General features: G+C 32.5%; 2 protein-coding genes across 4 annotated transcripts in view; one reads left to right on the top strand and one right to left on the bottom strand.

Moving 5' to 3' along the window:
• The window catches only part of LOC145284444 (RAB11-binding protein RELCH homolog), a 2006047-nt gene that overhangs the window by 1936658 nt on the left and 53719 nt on the right, over positions 1 to 15670 (top strand). The gene's annotated exons all lie outside the window — the stretch shown is intronic.
• The window catches only part of LOC145284447 (uncharacterized), a 120260-nt gene continuing 105540 nt past the window's right edge, over positions 951 to 15670 (bottom strand). For 2 of the 3 annotated variants that reach the window (XM_080133269.1, XM_080133267.1), the window contains exon 2: positions 951 to 2663. In XM_080133269.1, the coding sequence (XP_079989395.1) occupies positions 1435 to 2646 (1212 nt within the window). In that variant the 5' untranslated portion in view covers positions 2647 to 2663 and the 3' untranslated portion in view covers positions 951 to 1434. Of the gene's footprint in view, positions 2664 to 12066; positions 12205 to 15670 lie in introns of those variants that run through there. The other variant, XM_080133268.1, reaches the window with a different exon arrangement.

The following is a 15670-nucleotide window of genomic DNA, read 5'->3' as shown; positions in this document are numbered from 1 at the left end:
CAAATGGTCACCTATCGCGTACTAACTAGGCTCAAGGTTGCTTAACTTCAGTGATCTGACGAGAACTGGTGTGTCAACGTGATTATGGTGTATATATAGTTGGGGCACCTTAGGTAGCAATAAACTAACTTCACTTCAAAGAGAAGATGCAAGGTTTGGAAAGGTGCACCTGCTAGGACTACCTGGGATAATATGTCAGCTTGACATAAAAGGCTACCAAAATGGCTCAATTTCTGCCAAAGTAATTACGAGATTAAATCCTCCACTGGTATGTGTACAGACACACAACTGCAAATGACTGCTGCCATATAAAAGATGTTATTCTTGGTTATTATGTTATTGTCCATATAGACTCAGAGCACAATGGAAGGTCGAAAGTTCAATTCTTACTATATATATATATTTTTTTTTTTTTGCAAAAGTTTTAGATTAATAATTAAAATAAAAAATACCCAAAAAGACATAAATACATAAATGAATTCATGAAAGCTGAAAAGAATTTTAAACAGAACATTCAGTACAAGTAAAAGAAAAAAAAGACAAACTCATTTCTGATCGGAAATTGGTTGTTATCTCGTCACATGACAAACTTTCAAGGGAGATAATTTGCACTGTTGACAAAAATCTAGCATCATTCTCCTGAGAAATTTCGTTCATTCATTTTTTATCAATAATAATAATAATAATAATAATAATAGGAATACAGTTTGTTTGAAATTTGTTTTTAATTTCCTTCAAGAATCACTGATAATGTTAAATGCATCTCCAAATCACCAATGTCTAAGATTGAAGTCACATATTGATTTCATCCTAAAACAATTTTATATATTGTTTCTTTTGTTTTTTTAAATATTTATTTCAAATATTTAATTTCCCTCAAACAAGTATTTATCAAAGAAAAAAAAATCAATCGAGGGGAAAAAAATTACTCTTTTTCTTCAAAGATTTCATTTTTATCTGTTTGTTGTTTTTAAATATTTTTCTTATGTTTTTTTTTTTTTGATAACAGATGATTAATTCTATTTAATTATAAAAACAAAAATGATTAAATAAATTGTTAAATAATCAGTGAATAAAAGGAATTATTATCCGCCATAAAATGCATCGTATTGTTCAGCATAAAACCAATTTCCTAAAGCTGTAACTATTTTATATTTGTTGAAAATAAAAATGTTTTTGTTAGTTAACTGTTTTATAATCACAAAAAAAACAAAAAAATTAAACGAAAAATATACATATTAAAACATGAATTCATTTTTTTTTCAAACGTCGACATTTAAAAGTCTCCAAATATAATGTGATTGTATATTTCTTTCTTATTATTTCTTGTTTAAATTTGTTTTCCACATCAATGACGATATAGAAATATAAGAAGGAATTTATCTTTTTTTGTATTTATTCCCTTGGTTTCTTTAAGGATTATTTAGTTGTTGTTCAGACTTGGGTCTGCGTGAATACTCTAGGCTTGCGATGCGGTTCTCTGTGATGGTTTATATGAATCCTTGGATCCATCATTTGAACAGAATTGCTTTCTATAAATGATTGTGACGGTGCAGAGGACGGCTTCTCGGCAACTTTTTGCTGGTAATACGAGTCCGTCCTATGAGCTTTGTTCATACTGCAACTCTGTGAGAGAAACACCTTTGTCGACTTTTTTGTCCAGTGACTTATTCGTCTACAAAAAAAGATGTATACAAACAGTTTTAAGCTATGGTTCGCATAACTAAGAATTTTGCATACAGCGTCCGCCAACATTAATTTAGCGCTTAGACTCTGTGTGTACGGCATCACTCCATAGGTGGTCACGCAGTGACGAAACACGGCAACACCTACACGGGGTAGGGTGCATAACATGAAGATAACCGCGATAACTATCACCACCTGCCGAAGTTCTTTGAAAGCTTCAATATCCATATAGTACTTCTTTAGAACGGGTTCCATGCTCTTTGTGTGGCTGTTGCTAATGTTTAAGAACATGGTCATTATAATGACCAGGAGACACACCACCAACACAGGAATGATATCTTTTATAAGAATATCCAAATATTGCCAGATCTGATCACGGAATATATCGGAGAACTCATTCACATAGATGCATACCTGTCCATGATTTCCTCGCATCGTGACAATCCCATGAGTCCAGAAGTAGTGTATGTTAATTCCTATAAGCAAAACTGCAATCAATAAGATGACTGCCCGGGCATGTTCCCTCGTGCAAGATTTATACTTGAAAACTGGGTGTCTTATCGAGATGAGACACTCGCCAGTTATGGCCACAACCAACCATGAAGAAAAGTGAAAGATAAAGTTGTAAAAGAAAAGGTATACCCGACACATAGCGTCACTGCTGGTCATAATCATAACGCTGACGTCCACTTTGGTCAGTTGCTTGTACCAGTTGTTGCCACAGTCTATGTAGAGTATGATGAGGTCGACCATGGCTAATGCGGTCAAGTAAATGCAACTTGACCAGACATGTATGCTCATCTTGCGCATGATGAAGATGGACATGAGGTTGCCGATAGATCCACATAGTAAGAATAAAGGGTTCATGTATTTGTACATCGATTGCACCACCATTTGCTCCATCTGGACAACATAGCTATGGTTCTTTGCAAACAACAGGTCATCTTCTAAGCTGGACATTCTGCGAGTTTCAACTTCTGAAAAAAAAAAATGAAAATGTTTTAGACATAATATGCATGATTTGAGATGTTTTATTCAGACAATTATTCGGATTATTCGGACAACTGTTTTCATCTTAAGTTTTATTTTACAACTTTGTCTTTCACTTTGAGTGAAAATAACATTGAAGATGAAAACAATAGTCTGAATAATATGAATTGGTTAACATTGCGGCCGATGTAACCGCCAACCTTCTTCAAATGAATCTTTCCGAACTTATTTATTTTTTTGTAAGTGTAACGTGGTCATTACGTTTGCATCATGTTCATTACAGTTCAAAATCTCCCTCGGATCCCCACGTGCGAATTTCGAACCTACGCACCACGCCATGCAAAAAAAAAAAAAAAAAAAAAGAACACGCTATCAACTTCCCCACAGTAGAATTTTCATGGCCCATTGTTCTATCATTGTTGCTAAGCGGCGACATGGAAAAAATGACTGATGATAGATAAATTAAAATAACGGTTTTGATTATCAATTATCAGTAATTATCAGGGATATTCTGATACAAAACTTAACTAAGATCACTCCCAGACTTATACACTAAAGTTGTGTAAATTTCAAAGAAAATCCATTTGGCTGTTTCAGACTCTATAAGGAACTAACTCACACACATACACATACAAAGTTGCATTTATATAATTGTAGAGATAGCTATATGTATTGTGCCACTTTACCAGGAATTAAAACTGATTTTATTGTTCTTTTAAAAAAGTTAGGTTTTTGTTGGCAACACTTGTGTACGCTTGCTAGTATTTGTATATAATAATTATAAATTTATATTAGCTCATCAGTGCACACACAAAAAATCAAATTCTTAATCTCAATAGCCTATGTACAGGCCTTTCACATCCGATATTCATTTTTTTTTGTACCCCTAACGCTTTCTCTACATCATGCATATATATAATTATCCTACTTGAAGCTATATACATATATATCATAATATCTTAATAATGAGGAATTACCTATACAAACGACACATAACACGTGTTGAGGGGTATAACAAATCTAATGAATATCGAATGTGAAAGGCCTATAAAGGCTGTTAAGATTTTATGAATTTGTTGCTTCTTTTTAATGTATTTTCTTTGCGCTGATGAGTTTCCCAACTGGTATCATTTGTAATTTTACAGCCATTATAGTATTTTTTAATGAACAATAAGATGAGTGTCTATTTCATGTCAAGTGGTACAATATACAAAATATTTATAGCTCTATATTGCACTATTGAGCTATCAAAAAGAATTTTGTTTTATTTGCTTATATATTTGAATAGTAACTATATATATATATATATATATATATATATATATATATATATATATATATATATATATATATATGATTATATATATACGATTATTTCATTTAATCACATAAATTAACATACGAAGATATAATTCTATGCATAATTTTTTCAGTATTTACTTCGACAGTGCTCAATACATAGATAGACTTGAATAGTAAGTTATGAAAATATATATATGGCAATTAAGCTACATCGAATGATGAATTCTCATGAAAATGAAACGCGAAATATTCTGTGTAGCTTAATTACCATAGATATTTTCATAACTTACTACTATATATATATATATATATATATATATATATATATATATATATATATATATATATATATAAATTAATGATCTATAGTGATAAGTTGTAAGATTGTATATCGATATACACGAATAAGTTTAAGGCTCCAAAAGTTCATACCAGAATCCTCCACAATGCTAAAGTACTAGGTAACATTCAGTTCTAAATAACACTTTTCCGGGGGTTCTGAAGATTCAATCCTTAGCATAGGAGATACTAAACATACAACTGCGAATCAGTCATGCAGTCATGGCTGATTGAATTAAAGCATGTTACCTCTTCCTCGTGGATTAAATATAGTTTTGTCTGAAATTCCGTGCAGATTCCCGGGCTCAGCATAAAAATTCCCAAGTTCAACAAGACAAACTTCAAGAAATGTTGCGAAAACAAAACTCGAGATGAGAACAGCAACCGCAACAATCCTCATCTAAAAAATCCATAAATATAAATGCTGTAATTGTTAGAATGGAGTAATACCCTAATTGTTGATGATTTAACACATTGGTTTGTTTAAAAACAACTCGAATGGATTTCGAAGGTTTGGCATACTTTTCTAACACTGCCACTGCAGCATCTTTCAAACTTTCGTAATAAACAAGAGCTTTAATGTCTTGATTGTGTTTCAATATCACATTATTCCAATTCGAAAACACATTGTTTTCATTATCTGAATTCATTTGGAAGAGAGGTGGATGTGAAAACACGAACACACATTAAGGGTTTTAAAATTATATACATTATAAGTTTTGATATTTTTGATAATTTTCGAATTTTATTGCATCTGAAATTGAAGAACGTTTGATTTAATTTACATTTGTAAACAGAGAAACTCCTGTCACAAATGGAATTAAAACGAATTAAAAAAAAATAGATATAAACAGAGGAACTACATTTAAAAGGCGGCCAGCGTTTAAAACGAACGTTTAATCAGTTCATTGCCCGCAGAAGATTAGAAAATACAACGTGTGTTTGAAAAGTAGCAAAGTTGAAACTGTGTTCAGGAAGAAAGAAACGAAAAAAAAAAAACAAGCAAAGAAAAAAAACACAAAGCGGTTATTTTCTTCTAAAATAACAAGGTGCGATAAAAAAAAATCATTGATGAAGAAATGAATAACATATTTTTTTTTTAATACGAAGATACTTTGATATGAAATTATTCAGGCTGAACATCTATTTCGCAGGACAGATATGAACAATTAATGAAACCTTTTTCAATTTTTTGGTACTTGTATAGTTTAATCAAGACATTAAAAAATGAAAATATCGAGAAAAAAAAGTTTAAATTGTATTTATCCGTTATGGAACGAAGTTCTCCGAAAAAAATTTCACTTAATTTCATCAAGTAGATTTTTTTTGTTTTTTTTTTACAGCGAAAAAAACAATTTGTTATGATACCGAGCAAAAGGTTCGACTTTTAGGAAGGAAATCTAGTAATAAAGATGGGGAGGGAGTGTCCACGCTATACACGGAGTTATCTCCCCGTGGCGTGTTAAATATTTCTACAATGGCTGACTTCAACGTGCTGTCAGAAAAACGTGTTTTTCTGCTGTAAAAAAAACAAACTATTCGATCAAATTAAATGAAATTTTTTTTTCGGAGATCTTCAGTCCATAACGGATACGTACAATATAACGTTTTTTCGATATTTTCATTTTTTAATGTCTTGATTAAACTGTACAAGTGCCATTTTTTTTTTACTCTTTTAACAGCTACATCTTTAGTTGCCGTTACCTTCGTGGTTGCATTAAAAATGGTTCTTTTAATAATTTTATGGCACTTTTACATAATTGGGACAGGATTTCCGAAACCGTAAAACTGAATTTCACATGAAAACAACGGTATCTACGTATTCTTAGTATTTTTAAGATGATTATATCCAAAAATTATTGAAATCGATGAGGTAGAAAATTATTTATTTAAGAAAATAAAAAATAGAATTTGAGAAAAACAGTTGTAAGACACAGGAGAGTCCAAAGGGGAGGCAATTTTCTGTTTTGCTAAAAAAAAAAAAAAAAACAGCGGCATTTTTCACCTGCTACCCCGATTAAAGTTTTTTTTTAATAATTCAGTAATATTAAGGTAATTCCGACTGCATAATTTGGAAGCTACCATTATAACTGACAAAAACAATCAGTTGAAACAATTGTCTTTTATATCTGAAAACTCCATTTACCGACAAAAAAATCTCGTCCCAATAGTGTAGAAGCGCCAATTTTATTTTACTGTAAACATTTTGTCTACAAATAACCTTTAACGGTAAGAGTTTTCTTTTACTGACTACCAGCTAGCAAGTGTTGGTGGGAGAAAGAGAGAGAGAGAGAGAGAGAGAGAGAGAGAGAGAGAGTGTTAAGTAAAAGCTAATCCGAAACTTGAATACATACTTTTACATCGCAAATTACGTCCCATATTTGGACTTTTGTGACGTTTATATGTGGACACCCCGCTGCCCAACTCCTTACACATTGTGTTTGTAGATATGATCCCAAATAGTAGCCCCTTACGTCCAAGTGACAACATGTCTTGTTTGGGGTGGATAAGAGTAAAAAATAAAAAAATAAAAAAGATAAGGATGCTGCTATTTGAGAGCATGTCTACAGGTACACTATGTAGGGAGTTGAGCAGCGAGATATCTATTCATATTACATTTGAATTTCTGCATGTTAGTACAGTCACGGAACCAAGGAGGAAATTCCAAAGTCTATCAGTTTCAGAAAAGAAACCATTATAATAAAAGGATTTCGGCATCTAGGGAACTCTACAGTGAAGGGATGGGATTTTGCTTATTGTCTGGTTAGTCGGGGGTATTTACATTGAATGCCAGATGTGATTAAAAAAAAGTCTCTAGATGGAATAGGGTTTTAAAAATGGAGATGGAAAGACCTAGAAGCTCAACCTTTCACCATCTTATACAGGCTTTTTCAAGAGTCAAAATAGTCAAGATTGAATATGCATTTAATTTGAGGAAAATGACTACTTTTCTTATCTTGATGGTTATTTTTACGTTTTGGTATGACAGGTTTCCCGTACACACAATGGGGAGCAGTATCGCTCCTCAAGATGGTTACGTCATATGGCCGATGTAACGTTATGGCTTCATCTTCAGGGGCACCATTTCAGACTTGGAAACTTTCATGCAGAATGCAAGAACCTGTACAGAATTTTAAACTGAATCCTTTATTTAATCCATAAGAGTAGATTATTCTCATTTCGTCAACTAGGTAGAAATTCTCTATATATTTTAAAGTCCGACATAAAAATTCTCAAGTTTGAACGAAAACAATATAATTTCATGGATTAAATAAATTTTTGTGTTCTTTCGCAAGTTCGAAGAAGGTAGGAGCTTACATCCATCTAAACCTTGGTGTATTCAAAAAGTATTAAGTATTCAAAAAGTATTTCAACAAGGTTGAGAGTAAAATGACTGAAAAAAAAAAACAACTTTTTCTGAAGTACAAGATCTGTTCGAAAAGTATTCATACTTAAATTTTATTCAGCAATGTTGTTGGAGACAGTCTCAGTCTGGATATTTTTTGAACAGATCTTTTTTTTTTTTTTTTTGTAAACTCAATGAAATCTATGACTTTTTGCATATAAAATTATAAATTAATTTAATTTAATATCCAGTTTAGTGCTGTTACTATTGAATAAATCACTTAAAGAAAATGCACCAACACTCGTATAATTTATTTGCCTTCAGATACTAAGTCATATTGAATATTTGATTAGGGGTTTACTTGTAAGGAAAAGTACCCTCATGCCAGGTTGTCTGGACAAACGCCTCCATAGAGAGATCCTACACACACGAAGACAGTGTCCAGTAGGCATTCAGGTCCTCTTCAGTAGTTTTCTTGAGTAGGCATTAAGTTCCTTGCAATCATTGTGAATTTGTCTGTGTAACTTTAAATATGTTGCTGCAAATCATGAAACACAAACTTTACAAGAATACTTCTTCTTTGCGCTATGTTTAAGCATATCTATATTGAAATAGGATTTTCTTTCACGGAATTGGAATCTTCACACTTTATTTTTAACATTGGTTCCACAAATGCATTAACAAATGAAAACATGGACACGGTCACCGAATACATTTCAGAAGAATACGTTTTCTACGCCATATAAATATAAAATGCTTTCTTTTTTTCTCTATTTTTGCTGTTCACTGCTATGAGGCCATCATTTGATAGCGATACATATACAGAAATTCTTTATTATAGAGTTTTTAAATAACTTTGGATTTTTATTTACTCATTTTTGTTTTAATTTTCTTATTTTGATTTTGCTGGGGATGGGGCATTCTACCAGATGACAGACATTCACTTACTATTATTTCAGTCACTCCAACCGAGAGATCTTTTTAAGATTCTAACCGTTGATTTGAGTGCAATTTTTTTTGCATTTTCTTGCACTTGGCGCAGCAGATATATTCACCTCGTAGTTTTTAATTTTTTTTTTTTTTATGAGTCCGGTTGCTTTACTGTAAGGATTGAGATCATAGGATTCCAGTTGATTTTCATATCGTATGTGAGGCCTTGGTATTTCGTTATTTTTTCTCTCTTTCTCAGCAGATCTGTTACGACCAGCATCATTACAGATACTTACTTTACCTGCTATGTTTACTCAAGCTTGATGAGCTCCAAAAACGGCAATACGTAAATTTTTCTATTAAAGCATAATAAATGCTGCATAAAAGATAAAAGATGATGAAAAGCCAATTATTTTAGCCTTTCAGTCTATCACAGAAAGAGGAACTTGTCAAGGATTTGGCATCATTATTTCATAATGAACGTAACTGCCAGAAGTGTTGTAAAGTACAGAGCAAACAAGGAATGAAGCTAACACGTACATTATTTCCATTTTCGCTGAAATCGATGCAAAAGTTTACACGACTCTCATTAGAGAAGCGAAGCGTTCTTTCCCCGCCACGGGCTGCAAACAGAGACATGCGATAGCGCTACAGCCAAAGGTGGAGGTCCAGCTGACTCAGAATTCTGATTTGTATGAATAAGCCATCAACTTATCGGATATTGCCAGATAGCAAATCGAAAAGTCAACAACACATGTTGTATGAACAATCGGCCAAAGCTGAAGGTTAATTGGACCAGCATGGACAGCTCGTGGCCATAGGATTCAATTACGCTTGAGACAACATCCTCAGTTTTAGAGTGAATGCACAGATCCAATTTTAGTATGACAAAGTATAGCTGAGATGAGGTCTAAGGCTCAAACCCGCAGGTCTAAGCTCAACGTACAACATAAATCAAAACAATGAGGGTTAAATCAGTTTGAACCAAAATCCAATATCGAAGTTATCTATCATAATAATGTGAATTCCACTTATGTCAATAATGACATTGTTTTTTCCCAAACTTCTTAGACTCTTTGGAAAAGCTAAATGAGCTGATAATCAGGCGAGAATAGAGCCATTCTTAAGATATGTCCATTTAATCAGCACGCTTAATAATGAAAATGCAATTTCAATCTGAAGTGTGATAGACCAATGAAAATGCAGTTGTAAACTAAATTATTACAAACTAATGACAATACAAGTTAAATGTGACAGACCAAAAAAAATTCTATTTCAAATTGAAGTATGATAACGTACGTCCATTCAACACTATTTCTTATATTTTTTTTATTTCTTATATTTATTTATTATAATGAAAACACTATTTCTTACCAAAACGTGGACAAACAAACAAGCACACATAGGCTCTTACGTAGATTTGTGGACGCAGCAAAGAATTCTATTTTAAGCCTAAGTGTGACAGACAAACGAAAATGTTGTTTGTAGGTAAAGCATGATAAATCGAATGGCAGACCGATGTACGGACGGAGTTTCTTATAGAGATAGTTGAAACCGAAAATATATCTGTCTATTTAATCTGCACATTTAGGTATGAGGAATCTATTTCAAACTAAAGCTTGACAGACCAACGTGTAGACTGAGCCTTTCATAGACAAAAGTATGCTTGTGAAGATTCTATTTCAAAATTAAAATGTGTCTGACAAAAATTCTATTTCAAACTTGAGACATTAGCAAAATTTCATACTTAAATATGGTAGACAAACGGAAATTGTATTTCAAACTTAAGTGTGACAGACCAAGAAAAATTGCATTTCAAACTTACGTGTGATAGACCAACACAAATTGTATTTCAAACTTAAGCACGAGAGATTGACAAAAATTTAAACTTAAGCGTGACAAACGAAAATTCTATTCCAAACTTAAGTGTGATAGACCATCAAAATATTTCAAACTTAAGTATGAAAGATGAACTAACATACGAGCAGACAAAGCCTCGTATTAAATTGATTGGTCGCATCTGCAAACACCAACATGAAAACAACAAATTGCAGTGAAAATCAAATGCTTAACTCTTGAAATTAAAATTACAAGTATGAAATACAGTTTAATAGTTTTCATATAGAAATGCAGAATTTAATTAGAGAGTGTTTGATTTTTTCCTCTGTATTTTATTCAGCTAATTTCATTTTCTGGTGTAATTGCCTTGAATTGGCTAACTTCCTTTCGGAGAATAAATTGACGGAAAAAATCAAGCTGTAATTTATGTGATAGAAATCATATTGGTTTCATTTTATTAATGGTTAGTCATGCAAAAGACTATCTTTGATGCAGAAAAGTAGTTTTAAAGAGCTACAATCATTCATTGTGTCGTTCGATCTACCAAATTTTTCATGGACTTTAAAACATATTCATAGAAATGTCTTCTTTATTCTAAACTAACTGTCCCGAGCTGGTGTTTCCCGGGATTTCTTTTTAGTTTAATTTTGGTTTTACTCATTGCCATCTTCCTATTGTAACTTTTCTCTTAACTTCTGGTAAGAAAATTTTTACAATTTTGGAAGAACAATTCAATAAATAAGTATATATTATTTAAAAAAATATATTTAAAAAAATATATCATTTAAAAAATATGTTATTTATGTTATAAAAAAATCGATTTTGTCATGAGAAATCTTGATATTTTTTCTTAATAAATTTTGAAATTTATTTCCCACCCTCCTGGTGGTTTCTTTTATTTTTTGTAAGAAAATATCTCCATTTTTGGGCAGATAAATTTCATTTTTTATGACTAATCAATCATGAAATATTGATCAGAATTAAATATTAATATATTGAAATTGATTGGAAATACAATTTTTCATTTTTTGGAACATGAACCGATATTCGCCAAAAATGACTGACAAAATAGATTCAAGTATACCTGGTATTAAAAAACCGTTAATGTCAAAGGAACGGCGAAAGGAGGGAGGAAAATTTAGTTAAAAAAAAACTCTTTTTTTAGTTAAAAAATAAAAAAACTCTTAATTTAAATGTATTGTGAGCAAACATCTTGCTGCACGACTCCCCACTCAGGATGCCCCGATGCATATGGCTCCAAATTCGCAATGACAGTGTGAGTATGGATGAATTAAAGTAAAAAAAGTTGCCATGTTTCTTAATTTTATGAAATGAAGATTTATAATTTGTATTATAATTAGTACTTTAACCGTTACACTATAAGTTTTTTCTCAAAAACCCGTGACGAAGAAAGTACAAAGTAAAATTCAGTTCGAAGTGACATTCATTTGAATGTTGAATGTTCAAACCACGGTGATACTAAGAATACAATGCTAGATCCCTTAAATGGAGAATGTAATGTTCTAGTTCTCTCCCTTACTGATTAACCCTCTCTAAAAGGAGATATGTCGAGTAAACATCAAATCAATAAGTTTCTCCTTCTGCTTAATAATAAATGTGTAAATATCACTCACCTTGCACGCGTCTTATGGAACCCAACTCTAGAAGTCTACATCCAGTCTTTCAAGCTCAACCTCTGTTCTGCCAAAGATGACTTCTGCGACCCATGAGTAAGGAATGTAGTATTCTAGTAGCAAAGGCTCTTCTATAAGGTAGGACTTTTCCTCTGTATTAAAGGAGATCAGGATAATTTCCTGCAGTATCCAATGAAAGTACACTTTAATATTATAATCATCTCACATACAGTTAGTAAATACTCTCTATAAGAAAATAATTTTAGCCACAAGCGATGACCTACTAGGAATCTAGAAAAAAAAGAAGCTAAATCGCCAACTATAGTCAGGGGCGAGCCAAAGGTTCTCTTTTCATTAGCTCCTACACTTAGGTGTCGGGGACGATACCAATACATTACTCCACTTGTTCTTGATCCACCCTTATAATAATGAGTTCTTAATTCTTTGACCTAACAATCACTGGCAATATGAACTGGAACAAATGCATAAAGGACATTGCCAAGGCTGCTGCAAAGAAGGTGGGGTCCCTCTATCGAGCTAGAAGACTACTCACAGCTGAGAGTATCCTGTACCTCTCCCAGGCCACCATTCGTCCATGCATAGAGTATTGTTGCTACATTTGGGCTGGTGCATCTACCACTAGTCTCTCCCTCTTAGATAGGGTCCAAAAAAAGTTGTCAATCTAATCGGTTCCACGTTATCAACTAAGCTCCAGACCCTGTCCCATCACTGCAATGTTGCATCACTGCCTGTTTTACAAATATTTTAATGGAATGTGTTCTGATGAACTTGTTTCACTTGTAACCCCTCGATGTACATATCCACGACAAACCCGCTTAGCAATAAAATCTCACCCCTTCACTGTTGATGTCCCTAAATGCCAGAAAGCTTTCTATTCTAATAGTTTCTTCCCTCGAACAGCTAGACTTTGGAATTCCCTTCCTGCTGCCTGCTTCCCTTGTTGTACTGATATGCAGAAGTTTAAATGTAACATAAACAAATATCTTGGTAATCTTTCCTAGACATGGCCCCAAATAGTAGCCCCTTACGTCTAAATGGCGATATGCTTTGTAAGGGGTGAACGCAAACAAAACAAAAACAAAAACAAAACAAGGGGTCATCAAGTACCACTTTTTATGTCTTTGGTGACTTGAGTGAGGATTGACCTCCCGTCTCCCAGCCCATTAGCAAACATTCTTACCATTATGCCAATCGGGCCAGTTAATCTAAATATAACAGGGTGCAGACTCATGTATGCAAATGCTGAGGTGTGTGCAATGAAAAAGACTATGAAAAGAGCATGTGTACAGACCGACGATCATGTTTGGTACATTCGTGAGCATGTTTGAAACGACAGGCATCAGAGAAGACGAGCACGTTCATAATCACGTTTTATTTGGGAAAAGTACTCGGAAATAAATGTCGTTATTAAAGAAAAAAAAAAGGAGTCGAATTATTACTTGTTTTATGTTCCTTACGACGTAGACTGCATAAAACATGTGGATCCCGTGTGTAACGTTACATATATAAAATAAACTATTGGACATTGAATTTTCAATGAAGAGTAGAATAATTTTAGAAGATTTTAAAGAAGAAACAAATCCTTGTATCCGTACTTATTCATTTTTTCTAAAAGCCAAAAGAATAAATAAGGAAAAGGTAATTCTTCTAATTATCTCCCTTGATAAATGGAAGATGCGACACAATACAATCTTCGTTCTCGCTTTGCAGCCCTTCGCTTCTGCATCAAACCATCAGAGTTTATTTCTTTGTTTAGGAATTCAGATACGAAGCGTTTCTATTACGTTAGTTTATTATTGTCATTGTACTTTTATGTTTATTGTCATTGTATTTTGTTTTTTGAATTGAGGTGGTGGGAGGCGTGTTAGAAAGTATTTCCATCAACTATAATGGGAAGAATTTCTGCCAAAGGACAAGACAAAAAGATCAAATCCACCAAAATATCTTCCCAATTGATACAGTATTAACGTCTTCCTTTATACAATTCTGCATTCATAGCACATACTTTTATTCCTGAAGAGAGGTTTGCTTGTAGCAAAAGATACACAGAACGTCACCATTATGGTTTCCTTTTAAGAACTTCCACATAACGATAAGAAATGCAGAGAAAAAAAGCCCATATGATTATGGTATTCCATAGAATATAAAGAAAAATAAATTAACACTTTCTTGTTTTTATATATATATATATATATATATATATATATATATATATATACTGCTTGATATAATAATTGATATAATAATTAAGTGATTGATTTTGGGCTATGAAACAGATACTGTCAAGAATTGTAAGTGTCAACTGAATTAAAGGAATAAATCATGAACAATGGAATATAGTCTTTTGTCATTTATTCGCTATATATATATAGTTTAGTGGAGATGGTAATTAATAAAGACTGAAGAGAGTGCTCAATACTGTTGTAGAGCAAATATGCGTTTTATTTTTTATTACCGTATCTTTCTGTTAAGTAACATTATTGTTTCGGCTACACGGCCGTTTTTTTGGCCGTCTGTAGCGTCCTCAGATTTTTACAGAATTTGTAAGGTTTCTGTAAAAGTCTGAGGACGCTACAGACTGCCAAAAAAAAACGGCCGTGTAGCCGAAACAATAATGTTACTTAACAGAAAGATACAGTAATAAAAAATAAAACGCATATGTATATATATACATATATATATATATATATATATATATATATATATATATATATACACACACACACACACATACACATATATATAAGCACACACACACACATATATATGCATATGTGTATATAATATATAATTTCAGTTTTATAGCATACTTTTGGTTTGCTTGTCTTTTGAAAAAGAGAGGTATACTCTGGAAATTATCAAATACATACTATCCCAGGTATATCTAAAATTATTTCTATATTTACTACCTTATATATATGAAAGATCTTTTGAAAATATAAATAGATATACGTAGTTATGTGACTTGAATGATGTGTTCGGTTGTCTGTTTTTTGCTCATACGTCATGTCACATCACTTTATCATACCGGTATGCCACATTGCTACCAATCTTCTTAAAAACCCACGCTTCAAGCAAACTAACACTTCCTTATATACATATTATATCTATAAAAGTGAGAATGTATGTGTGAGGACATTTCTCAACCTATACGTGGAAAAATTTTAAATGGTTTTCATCCAGAAGAAAAGGGCTACTAAGGGGTTAAAATTGCAAAATTGGTACGTGTGTGTGGAGGGGGGGGGTCATCGGATTTTTATCTGTTTGCTAACTGTTTCACAAATGTGCACATGACAGATTACTTTTGTTAAGAATAAGTTGGTTTGAAAACACTTCTTAAAGAACGTGTCAAGCTGGCTTAGTGATTATTGTACTTGACTCACAGTCTTTAGGTTTTGGTTTCGATCTCAGCTCGAGTATTTTTTTTAATTTTTTTACCTTACAAGAAGTGAACTGTTTAGAAATAAGATAATACTTGCATGCACATGTCTCAGTTTATTTCATTGTTTTACTTCATTTTTTTTAAAGAAGGAATTTAACATTACGTTCAATACCGGACAACGCTGAGTACATCTTCTAGTAT

This window comes from Euprymna scolopes, chromosome 9 (assembly GCF_053919585.1).
Source record: "Euprymna scolopes isolate OS-2025 chromosome 9, ASM5391958v1, whole genome shotgun sequence".
NCBI classification, from domain to species: domain Eukaryota; kingdom Metazoa; phylum Mollusca; class Cephalopoda; order Sepiida; family Sepiolidae; genus Euprymna; species Euprymna scolopes.
Note: the sequence above shows the minus strand (reverse complement) of the source record. Positions and strands in the feature narration are given on the sequence as shown.